This window comes from Cricetulus griseus, chromosome 4, assembly GCF_003668045.3.
Source record: "Cricetulus griseus strain 17A/GY chromosome 4, alternate assembly CriGri-PICRH-1.0, whole genome shotgun sequence".
Classification (NCBI taxonomy): domain Eukaryota; kingdom Metazoa; phylum Chordata; class Mammalia; order Rodentia; family Cricetidae; genus Cricetulus; species Cricetulus griseus.
In genome coordinates this window covers 89,963,969-89,977,663 of record NC_048597.1, presented here as the reverse complement: position 1 = coordinate 89,977,663, position 13,695 = coordinate 89,963,969, and the positions used below count along the sequence as shown (strand labels likewise).

General features: G+C 41.3%; 1 protein-coding gene across 3 annotated transcripts in view; it reads right to left on the bottom strand.

Moving 5' to 3' along the window:
• Positions 1–3,799: 3,799 nt before the first annotated feature.
• Chfr (checkpoint with forkhead and ring finger domains) overlaps positions 3,800–13,695 on the bottom strand; it is a 30,368-nt gene continuing 20,472 nt past the window's right edge. For all 3 annotated transcript variants that reach the window (XM_027415855.2, XM_027415856.2, XM_027415857.2), the window contains exons 14-18: positions 13,450–13,520; positions 12,163–12,250; positions 8,576–8,683; positions 7,542–7,614; positions 3,800–5,104 (exon numbers count right to left, since the gene is read on the bottom strand). In XM_027415855.2, coding sequence (XP_027271656.1) covers positions 5,062–5,104; positions 7,542–7,614; positions 8,576–8,683; positions 12,163–12,250; positions 13,450–13,520 — 383 coding nt within the window. In that variant the 3' untranslated portion in view covers positions 3,800–5,061. The remainder of the gene's footprint in view (positions 5,105–7,541; positions 7,615–8,575; positions 8,684–12,162; positions 12,251–13,449; positions 13,521–13,695) is intronic.

The window sequence follows — 13,695 nt, the reverse complement described above, 5'->3', positions numbered from 1 at the left end:
TCATTCTAGGGTCGGTACGGATCTCGCTCCGGACAGAACTGAGGCGGACTTCGGAAAGTGACCTCAAATTTTTGTGGGCCCTCCCCTCAGAGAAATAACTTCCCAGCCTACAAGACCTACTCAGACCCCCCCTCCCCATGAACTTCCGGCGGCAGTGGCGCAACCGGGATTCGCTGCGCTCCGGCCCCTCGCAGCCTTCTGACTGGTGGATAGGACGATCCACGTGGTCACGTCCCCGAGGGCGTGGCTTTCCCGCCCGACACCGCCTCCGCCGTGGTACAGAAGGTTCCAAGTGTTTGAATGCTCAGTTTGCGTTGTGCCAGCGATATCCACGGTAGGACCCTGTGCCACGCGAATGTAATCCTAGCATAAGGAAGTCTGAGGCAGAATATCACAAGCTCAAGTCCTGACTGGACTATAAAGTAAGTTTTATCTTTAAAAGGTCTGGAATGTAGCTCAGTTGTACAACTCTTGGGTTCAGTCTCTAGCATGACAAGAGATAAAGGGAGGAGCAACAGCACAGATATTATATATTAAACTGACGGCACATAAGTGTGGAAAAAATACTAAGTATAAACTTTTTGTTTCGTGCTGGAGCCTGTGTCCTGGGCCTTGGACGTTTCAAGCAATTTCCCCACCTCCAAGCTACATTCCCAACCCCCAAATAAAAGTTACCATAGCGTTATTAAAGTATAATTGACGTGCTATAAACATTTACCCGTGTGTACAATTTGATCATTATTCCAGTAAATTTGCAGCTGTAAACCCATGTCTATAATCCAATTTTAGAGCACTTTCATGGGAGTGGCTCTCATCCTCTTCTTTCAGCCCCTGGTCATCACTATGCTGTTTCTGAGTGTGCTTGCCTGTACATTGCATATAAATAGGATTCACATACTATGTAGCTCAAAAAAAAAAAGACAAAAGATTCATGTACTGTGTAGCTCTGAGTACTTTTCCAAGATGTATCCATGTTGTATGTGTTTTAGTCCTTCATTTTCATTGCTGAATCATCCTATTTACTGGGTATTTTCCTTTAGTTTCTGTACTCATCAGTCGATGAACTAATCTGAGTACATTGAGGTCCACACTGTTCTGCATGTAGAGGTCCTTGAGGTGGACAAAAGGACCGACAAGGTTCTAGCTTTATATGTTCATGGGTGTGGGGGAACCAAACCTTTAGAAATCAATACCTGGTATGAACAGGAATTAGAGTGGGAGCAGCTTCCACTTAGAGCAAACTGTTTATTCTGTACTACTGAGGACTGCTGTGTGCCAAGGACTTTGCCAGATGGTCTAAAATTTCTGCTATCAAGAAATTTACTCCAGGGTGGGAGTCAACAAACATACAGTACAAGAGGTGATGTCAGAGATGAATGGATAGGTAGGCAGGTATTCTGCCATTTTATGGTTTGTTTAGAAAAGACCTCCCTGGGCTGGTAAATGGCTCAGCAGGTAAAGGCACTTGCAGCACAAGACTGGCAACCTAAAAACCCATATAAAGGTGGATGGAGAGAACTAACTCTGCAAGCTGGCCTCTAATCTCCACACATGCACCATGGCACACTCACCACACGTATCCCCCACCCCACCCCTGCTTGCTTTCTCTCCCTCCCTCTCTCTCTCTCTCATACATTTTTAAAGGACCTCTCATCAATCTGAGTCAGTACCTAAACAAAACATACCTGGGAAAAAGTTGCCTCAGAACTCCCATGTGCTCCCAATTTCATGTGAGAAGTGAGCTCAGAATTAAACTTGGCTGAGTGGGTAGAAAGCATGTAAGGATCTAGGAGAGTGTTAAATATGAGCAACATGGGGAAGGGATGAGGCTATAATAGGGTCTGCAGCAGTGGGAAAGCAGAAGTTTCAGAGATGGCAAACACTACAGTAATGGGAGGTAAGCAGTGGCCCACGCACAAATTCTGGCTGTGGGAATGGTGCTCAGTCTTGTCATGTAGAATGCAGTTGCTCTGCCAGAGAGAGATGAAGGATGATGCCTGAGTTTTGACCTAAGTCACAGGATCATATTTCCTAAGATGCTGAAGACCATGAAGGCAGTCTTTCATGGCATGTGTGGGTGGTATGATGGCATCTACTCTGGAGTTTTCTGCCAAAGAAAATCTGAGATGTTAGAAAGACAAGTAATGCACTATCCACTCATAGACACATATCCCAGGGAGCTTAGAGAGCATGGAATGCAGACTAGGAAGTGTTTAATTCTAAGTATTTATTACCTTTGTTTTTAATATAATTTATGTAGTTCTATGTTATGATGTGGTGATATATTATTAAAGCTTGCCTGAGGGCACAGAAACCAAAGCTAGCCACAAACCACCGACAGGTAGTGGTGACACACACCTTTAATCCCAGGACTCAGGAGAAGAGGCAGACATATCTCTATTATTTCAAGGCCACACTGAGCTACACAAAATTGATCCAGTCCTAAAGAGAAACAGCTCACACAAAGGTAATCCCAGCACTTGGGTTCACAAGCCTTTATCCCAGAATTTGAGAGGTATAAAAAGAAACAAGTCAGTCTTAGAGAATTAGTCTTTAGCCATGTTGAGGAGAGCATCGCAGTCTAGGAGATATGCAACTAAGGTTCAGTAGCTCACCCCTTCGGTCTGAGCATTGGTAGAGGTGAGAACTCTCTAGCGGCTGGCTGCTTTGATTCTCTCATCTTCAGCTTGAACCCCAATATATGCCACTGAATTTTATTTTTCATGTTATGACATTTAAACAAGTATCTGTGTTTAATGGTACTACCTTTGAGGTGGTGGCTCTGTTATAGATAACCTGAGCTTACTGTGTGGCTAACTATGTTTGGTGAGTCTGGCTTCTCCTACTTTGTGAGCCTCTGTTCTCTTTTCTCAAGGTGAGACACAACTTCTTCATACAGTCTTGACAGTGTCTGACCATTAACTGTTGTGCACACCAAAATTTGAGGGGTGGAAGTATAGGGAGAAATACTAATTAGAGGTACTGATGACCACACCTACTTGGGTGTGGTCAGAGTTACATAACAAGGGTTTAAGGAGAAGGGAGGCACACACGAGGCTCTTTCACTTGGCTGAGCTAACTAGGAAGCATTCTGGGTCTGTCCTGCTCAGGTGCAAACCTGGCCACTGGCTCCCTTGCATGAGTACTTTTCCCTAATAAACTACTGGTTAGCAACCTATCTCTGACTCCAATTTGTAAACATCTATATGGAAGAGAGAAGGCAAAACCAGAGAACAGTCTTAGGGACAGTGTCTGGGTTCCTACATTATACCATACTTCAAGTTAGAACCACACTGGATTTTGTGTTCTTTTTACTAAGTTTCAGTTTCCTAATTCTGGGCTTCTGGTGGTAACAGTTTCCGGATCTGTTGGCTGAGCCTCACTATAGCTATGTAAGGCCACCCTGTCTCATCATTCTTTCCTAGGCTGCCAGACCAACACAGGGTAGGCTGTCCCCTCAACTGGCAGAAACCCACATTGGACTCCATCTCTAGTTTAGCTTAGACCAGGCTGGCCTTGAACTCACAGAGATCCACCTTCGTAGACAACACCTCTCCCCTGATCAGGACTGACAAAATAAAGAGACTGTCTGTGCCATGTTCAAAGTGCTCAGGTTTTGAGTCCAACCAGGTCCTGTTTGCTTACCTCTTGACATTATCTATCTGCTGGTGGAGCTACAAGACCAACAAGCAATAAAGTAAATATTATGAGTAGTGAAGAATTAATGTAGTGAATTAGTGGCACCTGTCTGTACTAGCATGAAGCATGTGGCACCTCACATAAGAACGAAATGCAAGAAGAGAAACAAACAGCTCATTTATTAGAATCAAAAAAAAAAAAAAAAGGAGAACCTCCCACAAATACAGAGTGCTGCCTCTCAGTCTGTATCAAGAGCAAGACAACAGTTGAAAAGTGTATTCCTGAGAAGCAAAAAGTTAGCAGTTTGCAAACAAACATAACAGGCAATTTCAATAAAAGATAAAAAAGCTTAAAAAAAAAAGACCCAAAACAAAATTTCAAGTATTATTCCAGATGACATGACAAACCTAATGTACCAGCACAGGGCTTAGAAAGCATAAGCCCTATCAGTCTGGAGCCATCTGGAGTTTCAGCAGGGGGCTGCTTTCAGGGACTGGAGGGCTAAGGGCACAGGCTGCACCCTGCCGAATAAGAGGCATTGGCCAGCCCTCTGTCAAGAACCTGGATAATCAAGACATCCTCCTCAGGATTAGCAGTTTTGGACATTGAATTTTTCTTTTTAAATACAGAAACATAATGCTCCTTCTTTCAAATATCAGACTATTCCCAATCTCAGTCAATTTGTAAATTATAATTATAATATTTGTGCTACAGTTTTTAATATTTTAATCTCATTAGAAGATAAGCACCAAACCTATTAAAATAAAAAATATACAAAAGGTTGTGGCTTTCCAGACAGAAGAATATCCTGTACATCCCTGGAGGCTGTAAACTTACGCTTCCTTTCCTTACATAGAATGCTTCTGACATACCTGACCCTTTTCCCCATGAGACGTTTCCATTTTAACTGTAGTCAAGGTACAAGGTACAAAAGATACAAAAGTATAAACCTGCACTGTCACTGCCTCACCAAGCACAAGGGAAAAGCTGTCCAGTAGGAGAGAGATCTTACGCTGTTGATCCTCCTGCGCTGATCCTCCTGGCCAGTGTGGCCAGTAGGCCTCCCAGGTTACTGGGACAAACGGTGTGGGTGTGTATGTATAGGCCTTCTAGGTTACTGGGGCACATGTGTGTGTGTGTGTGTGTGTGTGTGTGTGTGTGTGTGTGTGTGTGTGTGTGTGTGTGTGTGTGTGTGTGTCTGAAGTTAAGTTTGTGTATGTATGTGTGTTTGTGTATGTGTGTTTTAAGTTAAAGCTCCACAAAGGGAAAACATACCAGAGTGCCTGACCAGAAACCCCCAGTGCTGGAACTATAAAAGGAGAACTCTAAAATGCCCTTAAAGTGTTTTTATGTGGTATTTTTAAAAACATAGTGTCATTGCCTCCTGTGCTCTGTAACTGTTTTATGTGTATCCTCCAATGCTCAGTTCTTGAACCTTGTCTGTTCACAGATGTGATTGAATTTCCTGTAGAGAGAGAAAACATCAAAGTCTGTGAAACTGCATACTGTAATCACCACATAAAAACCTCATATATGTGAACTCACTCAACAGTTTTTATGCTTTTTAAAAAATATTGTGTTTTTTAAAGAATTTTAAATTCATGTGTCCATTTGAATATGTGCCATGTGTGTACAGGTGGCCAGAGTGGCCAGAAGAGGGAATCAAATCCCCTGGAGCTGGTATTACAGATAGTTGTGTGCCATTTGACACAACCAAACTCGAGTTGTTTGGAAGAAGAGCAAGTGCTCTTAACTTCTGAGCCATCTTTGCAGTCCCTCTAAGTACTTTTTAATAATATTAAAGACATTAAACTTCAAAGGTAGTCTTAATCTCCTTTTAAATTTTCAAATGAAAACACTGTGGGTATTTTATCAGATTAAAGAATAAGAACTGTGCTTCATTACTGTATGTCTTTGCCTACACTTAACCTAACAGGGTGGAGACAGATGCTGGGGTAACAGTGGCCACTTTCCCCTCTCCACAAACCAGGGGTAAGATTGGAGATGTGCATGGAGAAAGTGGCAAGTGCCTTTACTACTCATATCCACACTACCGTGAACAAAAGTAAGTTAGTTGTGAAATGTCTGTCCATCTGTCAATCCTTCCCTCCTTCCTTTTCTCCCCCCCCCCCTTTGAGACAGGGTTAATAGTCCTGGCTGTCCTGGAACTCATTCTGTAGACCAGGCTGGCCTTGAGCTCACAGAGATCCACCTGCCTCTGCCTCCCAAGTGCTGGGATTAAAGGTGTACGCCACTACTGCCCAGCTTCCTTCCTTCTCTCTTTTTAAAAAAGATATGTTTTACTTTTAGTTCTGTATATGTGTCTGTTGGAGGTATGCACACCTGCATGTGATGTTCCTGGGGAGGCCACTGATATCTGATCCCCTGCAGCTAGAGTACTAGGGTGGTTGGTTACTAACTGCCCAGTGTGAGTGCTGGGAAATGAACTCAGATCCTCTGCAAGAATAGCATGCACTCTAAATGCTGAGCCATCTCTATAATACTACCCATTAAGAAGTCACTTCTAGCTGGGCGGTGGTGGCACACACCTTTAATCCAGCACTTGGGAGGCAGAGGCAGGTGGATCTCTGTGAGTTCGAGGCCAGCCTGGTCTACAAAGCTACACAGAGAAACCCTGTCTCAACACCCCCCCCCAAAAAAAAAGTCACCTCTATTCTCATCTCTCTTATACTCTGGGTACCAGTTCCATTGCCTTAATCTCAGTAACAAAAATCTGTGGAGAAAAAAAAAAATCTGTGGAGAGATTAAATACTAGCCAGTGAACTGACTAGGAGGGACCACACCCCTAAATGTTTAAAAACAGGAGCAGAATGATTAGTGCTGAGTGCTGTCTTCATAAAGCAATGCAGATGTTGCTATGAATAATAGCATTTGAAGGTTATGTTGAAGACACCACAGTGGGAGTGGCTCAATTATAATACCCCCCCCCCAATATGAAGGGAAACCTAGGCGTGACTGTCACAAATTGGGCCATGTGCTCTGACCACAGCTACTAACCCAGAAAGAGCTACTACTGGAAGCTGTCAGATGAAGCATAATGTAGGCTGGAGAGATGGCTCAGAGGTTAAGAGCACTGACTGCTCTTCCAGAGGTCCTGAGTTCAATTCCCAGCAACCATGTGATGGCTCATAACCATCTGTAATGAGATCCGGTGCCCTCTTCTGTCATGCGAGCAAGCATACAGACAGAACACTATATATATACATAATAAACATTTTTTTAAAGATTTATTTATTATGTACACAATGTTCTGCCTGCATGTATGTCTGCAGGCAGTGCTCTTAACCACTGAGCCATCTCTCCAGCCCCATAAACATTTTTTAAAAAAGATAAAGTAAATGTGGCTCCAACCATGAAAACATAGATGAAAGACAGAGGTAGAAATTTGCATAGAAGGAGTTCAAAAAATGTAGTAACATAAGAGCAGAATTTCTGGGATGGAGAGAGAGATGGCTCAGACTGCTCTTCCTGAGGTCCTGAGTTCAATTCCCAGCAACCACATGGTGGCTCACAACCATCTGTAATGAGATCTGGTGCCTTCTTCTGGTGTGCAGATGTATATGGAAGCAGAATGTTGTATACATAAGAAATAAATAAAATCTTTAAAAAAAAAAAAGAGCAGAATTTCTATATAAAAATGCTGTTTTACACAATGCATGATTTTATAGAGTATAGGGATTAAATTAGCACACAAATGTGTATTTGGGGGATGGAGTGGGATGCTGGGAACTGAACCCAGAACTTTTTACTCTACTAAGAAGGATACCTTAAGTTGCCAAATTGTGTAATTTTTAGCATACAATTCATTATTACTGTTGCCTTCCCAAGCCCTAAGCCTGGAGAACCTGTAGCTGACCCAGATGTCCCCCAGCTTCACTCACATTGCATGGTGAGCCTTCACCTGAGTGCGACAGTTACGGCCCCAGTAGCAATCAGGACGGGATGTTACAGTCACTGGAAAAGAAAGTATATGTCTACATTAGATGCATCACACACTTTTCATGTAGCTAAATGAATTTAATTGAAGATACAGGGAATTTCCCCTGGCCACAAAGCATCTTTGTCACTCTGTGTGTGTTCATGTATGATCATACAGGTGCATGTATGTGGATACACATGTATGTGTAGAAGCCAGGAGTCAATGTATCCAGTGTCATCATTTACCTTGTTTTGGTTTTTGGTTTTTGAGACAAGATATTTCAATGGCATGGAGCTTGCCAATTAGGCTAAGCTACGTGGTAGAACCAGGGACCTGCCTGTGTGACTCCCCAGGTCTTAAATTATAAACAGAAGCTGCTACACCTGGCTTTTTCTTCTTTGTTTTTAAAAAAGATTATTTGTTTTATTTTACTTTATGTGTAAGAGTATTTTACTTGCATGCACCTAAGTGTACTGTGTGTGTGCTTGATGCCCACAGAGGCCTGAAACGGATACCAGATCCTCTGGAGCTGGAGCTACAAACAATATAAGTTGTCATGTGTGTGTTCTAGAAACCAAACCTAGGTCCTTTGCAAGATCTACGTATCTAGTTTTTTTTCTTTTTTTTTTTTACATGAGGACCTAATTTGTTTGCCACCACAGCAAGCTTTTACTAAGCTTTTGTGCTAGCTTACATCTTATTCCTTTTTATGATCAGTTTTCATAGACCATTACAAGATTTTTGGACAAGAAAAACAAATTTATCTGAAAACTAAGTCAAGGAAATGCAGTTGTTCTAGTGTTGTCTTTATGTTGCTTTGCTCTAGAAACCCATGTATCTTGGCACAGTCTAAAAAGCAAATGCAGCCTCAGCCCTCCTCTGTGCTTGTTTTCTGTCTCCATGCCACAACTTCTGCTAAGTATGGAGTATAAAGCCATGTTAAGTACCTGTTTGAATTGAGTAGAGAAGCCAATACAGACAGAACAGACTCCTTACCTGGCAACTCAGAAGCAGGAATGTTCTGCCGATACTGGTAGGTCAGCTCTCGGAAGCTACGCAGACCACAGCAGTAACACAATACAGTGTTTCCAGTGATTCTGTAATCTGCGGGAAGATAGCCACATCTGGACACAGCCATTTATCAGGCAATGTCATTTTCTAAACATCAAAACAAACATACTTCAAACTAGTAGGAAACTTAACACCATAATGAGGTAGAGACATGGGCTAGACATCTGGAAAACAGTTCCAAAACCAATCTAAATACCAATTTAGCTTTCTTTTTTTTACAGATTTATTTTTATTATATGAATGTTTGCCTACATGAATGTCTGTGTACCATGTATATGCAGTACTTGAAAAGACCAGGGCATTGATTCCTCTCGAACTGGAGTTACAGATGGTTTTAAGTCACCATGTGGGTGCAGGGAACCTGGTCCTCTCCAAGAGCAACAAATGCTTATCACCAAACCATTTCTCCAGCCCCACTAGTTTAGTTTTTAATAGTAAGAAAATCTCATGTAGATTAAAAAATTTTGAATATTTTAAGAAATCCCCTCAAAAGTATTAAGATTGGAAAGAGTATTTTCTCTTGTGCTACATTTAAGTATAGTTAATTATTCCTTATCAAAAACACATGGGATCAGAGATTGATTTTCCAGATTTTGGGACATTTGTGTATATGTTCCAAATGATTTTTTAAAAATGTGTTTCAGTGTTTTGCTTTCATGTATGTATATATACCAAATGTGTGCCTGGTACCAGCAGAGGTCAGAGGGCATTGGATCCCATGGAATTGGAATTATAGAATAGATAGTTGTAAACCATTATGTGGGTTCAGGAAACCAAACTTGGAACCTCTTTAAGAACATCCAGTGCTCTTAGCTGCTAGGCCATCTCTCAAGCTTCCCTACCTGTTTTTTGAGATAGGGTCTCACTATGAGCCCTTACTTACCTGGAACTCACTTTGCAGGCCAGGCTGACATTGAACTCAGATAGATCTACCTGCCTCTGTTTCCCTAGTACTGAAATTAAAGGTGTATGCCACAATGCCTGGTGATTTGTGTATATGTAAGGAGAACTGGAGGACCCAATTCTAAATATAGAATCATTTACATTTCCTACGAATCTCACATACATTGCCTGAAGGTGATTTCATTCAATGACCCATCATAGTAGGTCTGGGAAAGGTTTTATTCTTGTGGTATCATGTCTTCAGCACTCTTACAATTACAAATGTTGGAGGCATTTTCAAAGTTGAAATGCTAAACCTACATGTGTTGAAAATAAAAATCACACAAAAATGATTTATAATTTTGACTACCTACAATTTAAAATTTGAAATGGAAATATAAAAACCACAAATTGTGGAGTAGTAATGCTACAGGAAGAAGAACATATTTATAACACAAAAGGGTAATACTGTATACTTTAACAAAGATTGCATGTCAGTGCTACCAGAGACAGCTCCCCTCCCCCCAGCCCAGAGTATATGTAAAGTCTAGGACCATAGATAAGCAAGTATAGTGCAAAAAAGACCTCCAATTTTGTTAATAATCACTCAAAGGCATTAAAATAAGTCACTGTCAGCTTCTCTCATATTCACAAAATTAAATGGCAAATGCAAAGCCAACAGGCAGGGGTGCCTCAGGCATGAGGGGAAACCTGCACAATTTAGAAAGGACGGTGTGGTCAGGGGCAAAGTCTCAGCTTCATGTACTACTGCCATAAAATCCTAGTTACTAATGTACAGCATTGCATACTCAAAAGATGCGGCATTAATGTAGTGGAAAACAAGAAAATAAATATCCTTTCATAAGTAGCTAAATAAAGCAATGATACTAAAACTCTATGTAGGGCTGGTGAAGTAGCTCAGGTGGTAGAATGCTTGCTTAGCATGCACAAAGCCCTGGGTTTGATCCCCAGTAGTATATAAAACTGGAAATAGTGGTATAGGCTGGCTTCTGCCAGCACTTAGGTGGTAAAGGAATGAAAATCAGAAGTTCAAGGTCAGCCATGATTATCCATCAAGCCCAAGCCTACCTTGGGTTATAACAAGGGTTATAATCATCCTTCCCAAGTTTCTTCCCTTCCAAAGCCCTCTACATAATACTAATAAACCAAGGCAGGGCTGGGGATGTAGTTCAACAGTAGAGTCGATGTTTAGCGTGCACAAGAACCCTGGCCAGTTCCTGCTACTTCAAAAACAATGCCTGGATTTTTCTTGGCAGAAGAGTGTGTGTGACACATGCTGAGTACAAACAGGACACTCAAGAGGGCACCATCTGTAATGTAACCCACAAATGTGGTCTCTTCAAAAGGCCTGGAAGAATGGGCATGGAAACACCATTCCCAATTTTCTTTTATTCTGTATTTGTTTATGCTTTTCCAATACTGTGGATAAAAACCAGGGTATCACAAATGCTAGGTAAGCAGCCTGCTCTTGCCAGTAGTTTAGGTGTGGGATTTCAAGTGAGTTTTACTTTGTTCTTTGTTCTTCCCTAAAGCACTCATATTTCCTTATTTGGTCTTTTGAGGTCTCTCTACAAAGCCCTGAGAATGTGGACCAGGCTGGCCTCAAACTCACAGAAATCTTCCTGCCTCTGTCTCTTGAGTGCTGGGATTTTGTATACATACCACCATGCCCAGCCTTTTTTTTTAAAAAAAGAATTAATTTTATTTATAGTTGTGCTAGGGTGCATACCCATGCAGGCCAGTAGAAATCTGTCTGTGGGGCTGGAGAGATGGCTCAGAGGTTAAGAGCACTGGACTGCTCTTCCAGAGGTCCTGAGTTCAATTCCCAGCAACCACATGGTGGTTCACAACCATCTATCATGAGATCTGGTGCCCTCTTCTGGTGTGCTGGCAAATATGCAGACAGAACACTGTTTATGTAATAAAAATAAGTAAATAAAAATTTAAAAAAATAACCAAATTAAAAAAAAAAAGAAATCTGTCTGTGTCCTCTGAAAGGGCAGCAAGTCACTCATATTTTCTGTATGAGTTATTATCATTACAAAATTAAGAAATCAAAGATATTCAAAGAAGTTAGATGGGCTGCAACAGGCAAGACACACCAGAACATGATCACCAGAAAGATACAAGGGATTTTAAGAAAACTGCTTACAGTTTTCTTAATGAACATTTAAGTCTTAGGGGAAAAAAATGTTACAATTTTTATAGCTTTCCACACTACCTACTCCTCTGGGAGAAAGCATAACTAATCTATCCCCCAACTGAGTGATGACAAATCAAGAGACAAAGTAGTAGAGAATCCCTAAGCTGTGTTCCCACCCTTCCCTAATAGGGAAAAAAGTTGCTGGAACAAATGCTACAGGTTTCAAACAAAGCTTTTAAAACCTCAAAAGTGAGCCAGGCAGTGGTGGCGCACACCTTTAAGTGTCCAGACCTTCCTCTATCTTCCTAGGAAGGTTGAAAGTCAATGTCACGAATGTAGGAAAGCAGACAGATAATATTGCCAAGTATGGCCTGGCACATTGTCACCATTTTAAAAGAGACAAAGACACCCTTAAAAATGAATGTCCATTCTGGAGGGAGGAGCTGGCTGGCTGAACAGTGCTTACCAGATAGTAGAAATATGCCCCGCTGTAGAGCCAGGAGACTCTCTGCCAACATATTTTTCCATGTCAGACCCCTGGCAGCCAGGTAATTCTGTAATGGGAAAAAGTATAAAAGGAAATTCCATTTAGAAGGAGACTCACTAAACAAATAAGAGGACATTTCATAAAAGCTCTCTGAGGTAGATGAAGCGAGAGCACAGCTACCCTTGAGTGGCATTTACATAGACCCAGTGGATAAACTAGAGTCAAGCCTCTCATAGGTCTCACAAGTTCTTTGTTGAGTCGCTCTTTGGTCTCTGGACCTGAATAAGAATCACTATTCTCTCAAAATCCCACAAAGGCATGCACAGCACAAGGATAGATAAGACACTGAAGGGGAAAAGGAAAATATTAAATACTATTAAAAGGGACATGGGAATAAGAAAACAGACTCTAAGTCATAGTTTTGCTTCTAACATGGTTAAAATTAAACCACTGAACTACTGACTTCTGCTTTTGTAAACTGCTTGCTGGAGCCCCCTTTTCTGAAAAGACAGACATATGCCCTTCAGAAGTGACAATCACCAATAACCATTTATATACTGCCTTCCCTATATAAGCTATGGAATACTGCTGGTAGAGGCCAAATCTCCTTGAATAGAAGACAGATGTTTCAGTAGCACACTCTAATGAGATTTTCTCCTTTTAATCTCTGAGTATTGTTGAATTTCTCCCTTTTACATTTGCCCTCATCCCACTCAACTACTCCCTAATGGTTATAAGTAGAGCTGAATGCCAGGCCTTTGCCTTGTCTATTTTGACACTGGTCAAGGATGTTACAAAAAAGTTTTCATGTACATAAAAGTAAAAAGTGTAGTGGTGCTCAGCTAAGTAAGACTGGTGATGTGTGTAGGTAAATGAATGGCTCCAAAGGGAGGCAAAGTTCTCAACATAACATGCAGAACTGAACATGTTACAATTCTAAGAGCTGAGCTAGCTTCCTCAAACTTGGGAAGGGAAATGTTTAGAAAAAGGAGCTAGAGAAAAGAGCCAGAATTAAGATACCCTCTCTGTAAGATGTATTAACCAATTCATATGGTTTGATAGCATGATCAGCAAACAGGAATCACCTCATTTTAGACCACAGGGAAAACCTGATATATATCATGGAATCATGGAACTGATTGTACTGGTCAGATAATACAGTATGTGCTCCCAATTGTGGCAGTACACGTCTGCAGGCAAATGCTACAGAGAAAATGTGTGTTCTAACAGAAACCACAAAAATTAAAGGAAAGCTTCATGGTATACCTTCAGGATGTCTGACTCATAGTTGTTATTGTTCAGCACTCCATCCAAGCACTTGTCCCCCAGGTTGAGCTCTGCCAGAGGAAGGAAGAATATTATCAGTTTTATAAGGGTGATATAGCAGTCAAATACTATTTGCCTGACAGGATAACCAAATCTCTTTCTATTATACAGTGTAAAAGGCAACAAGTTTAGGAAATGCCTCAGTCAGTAAAATGCCTATCACATAAGTATGCAGACCTGAGTTTC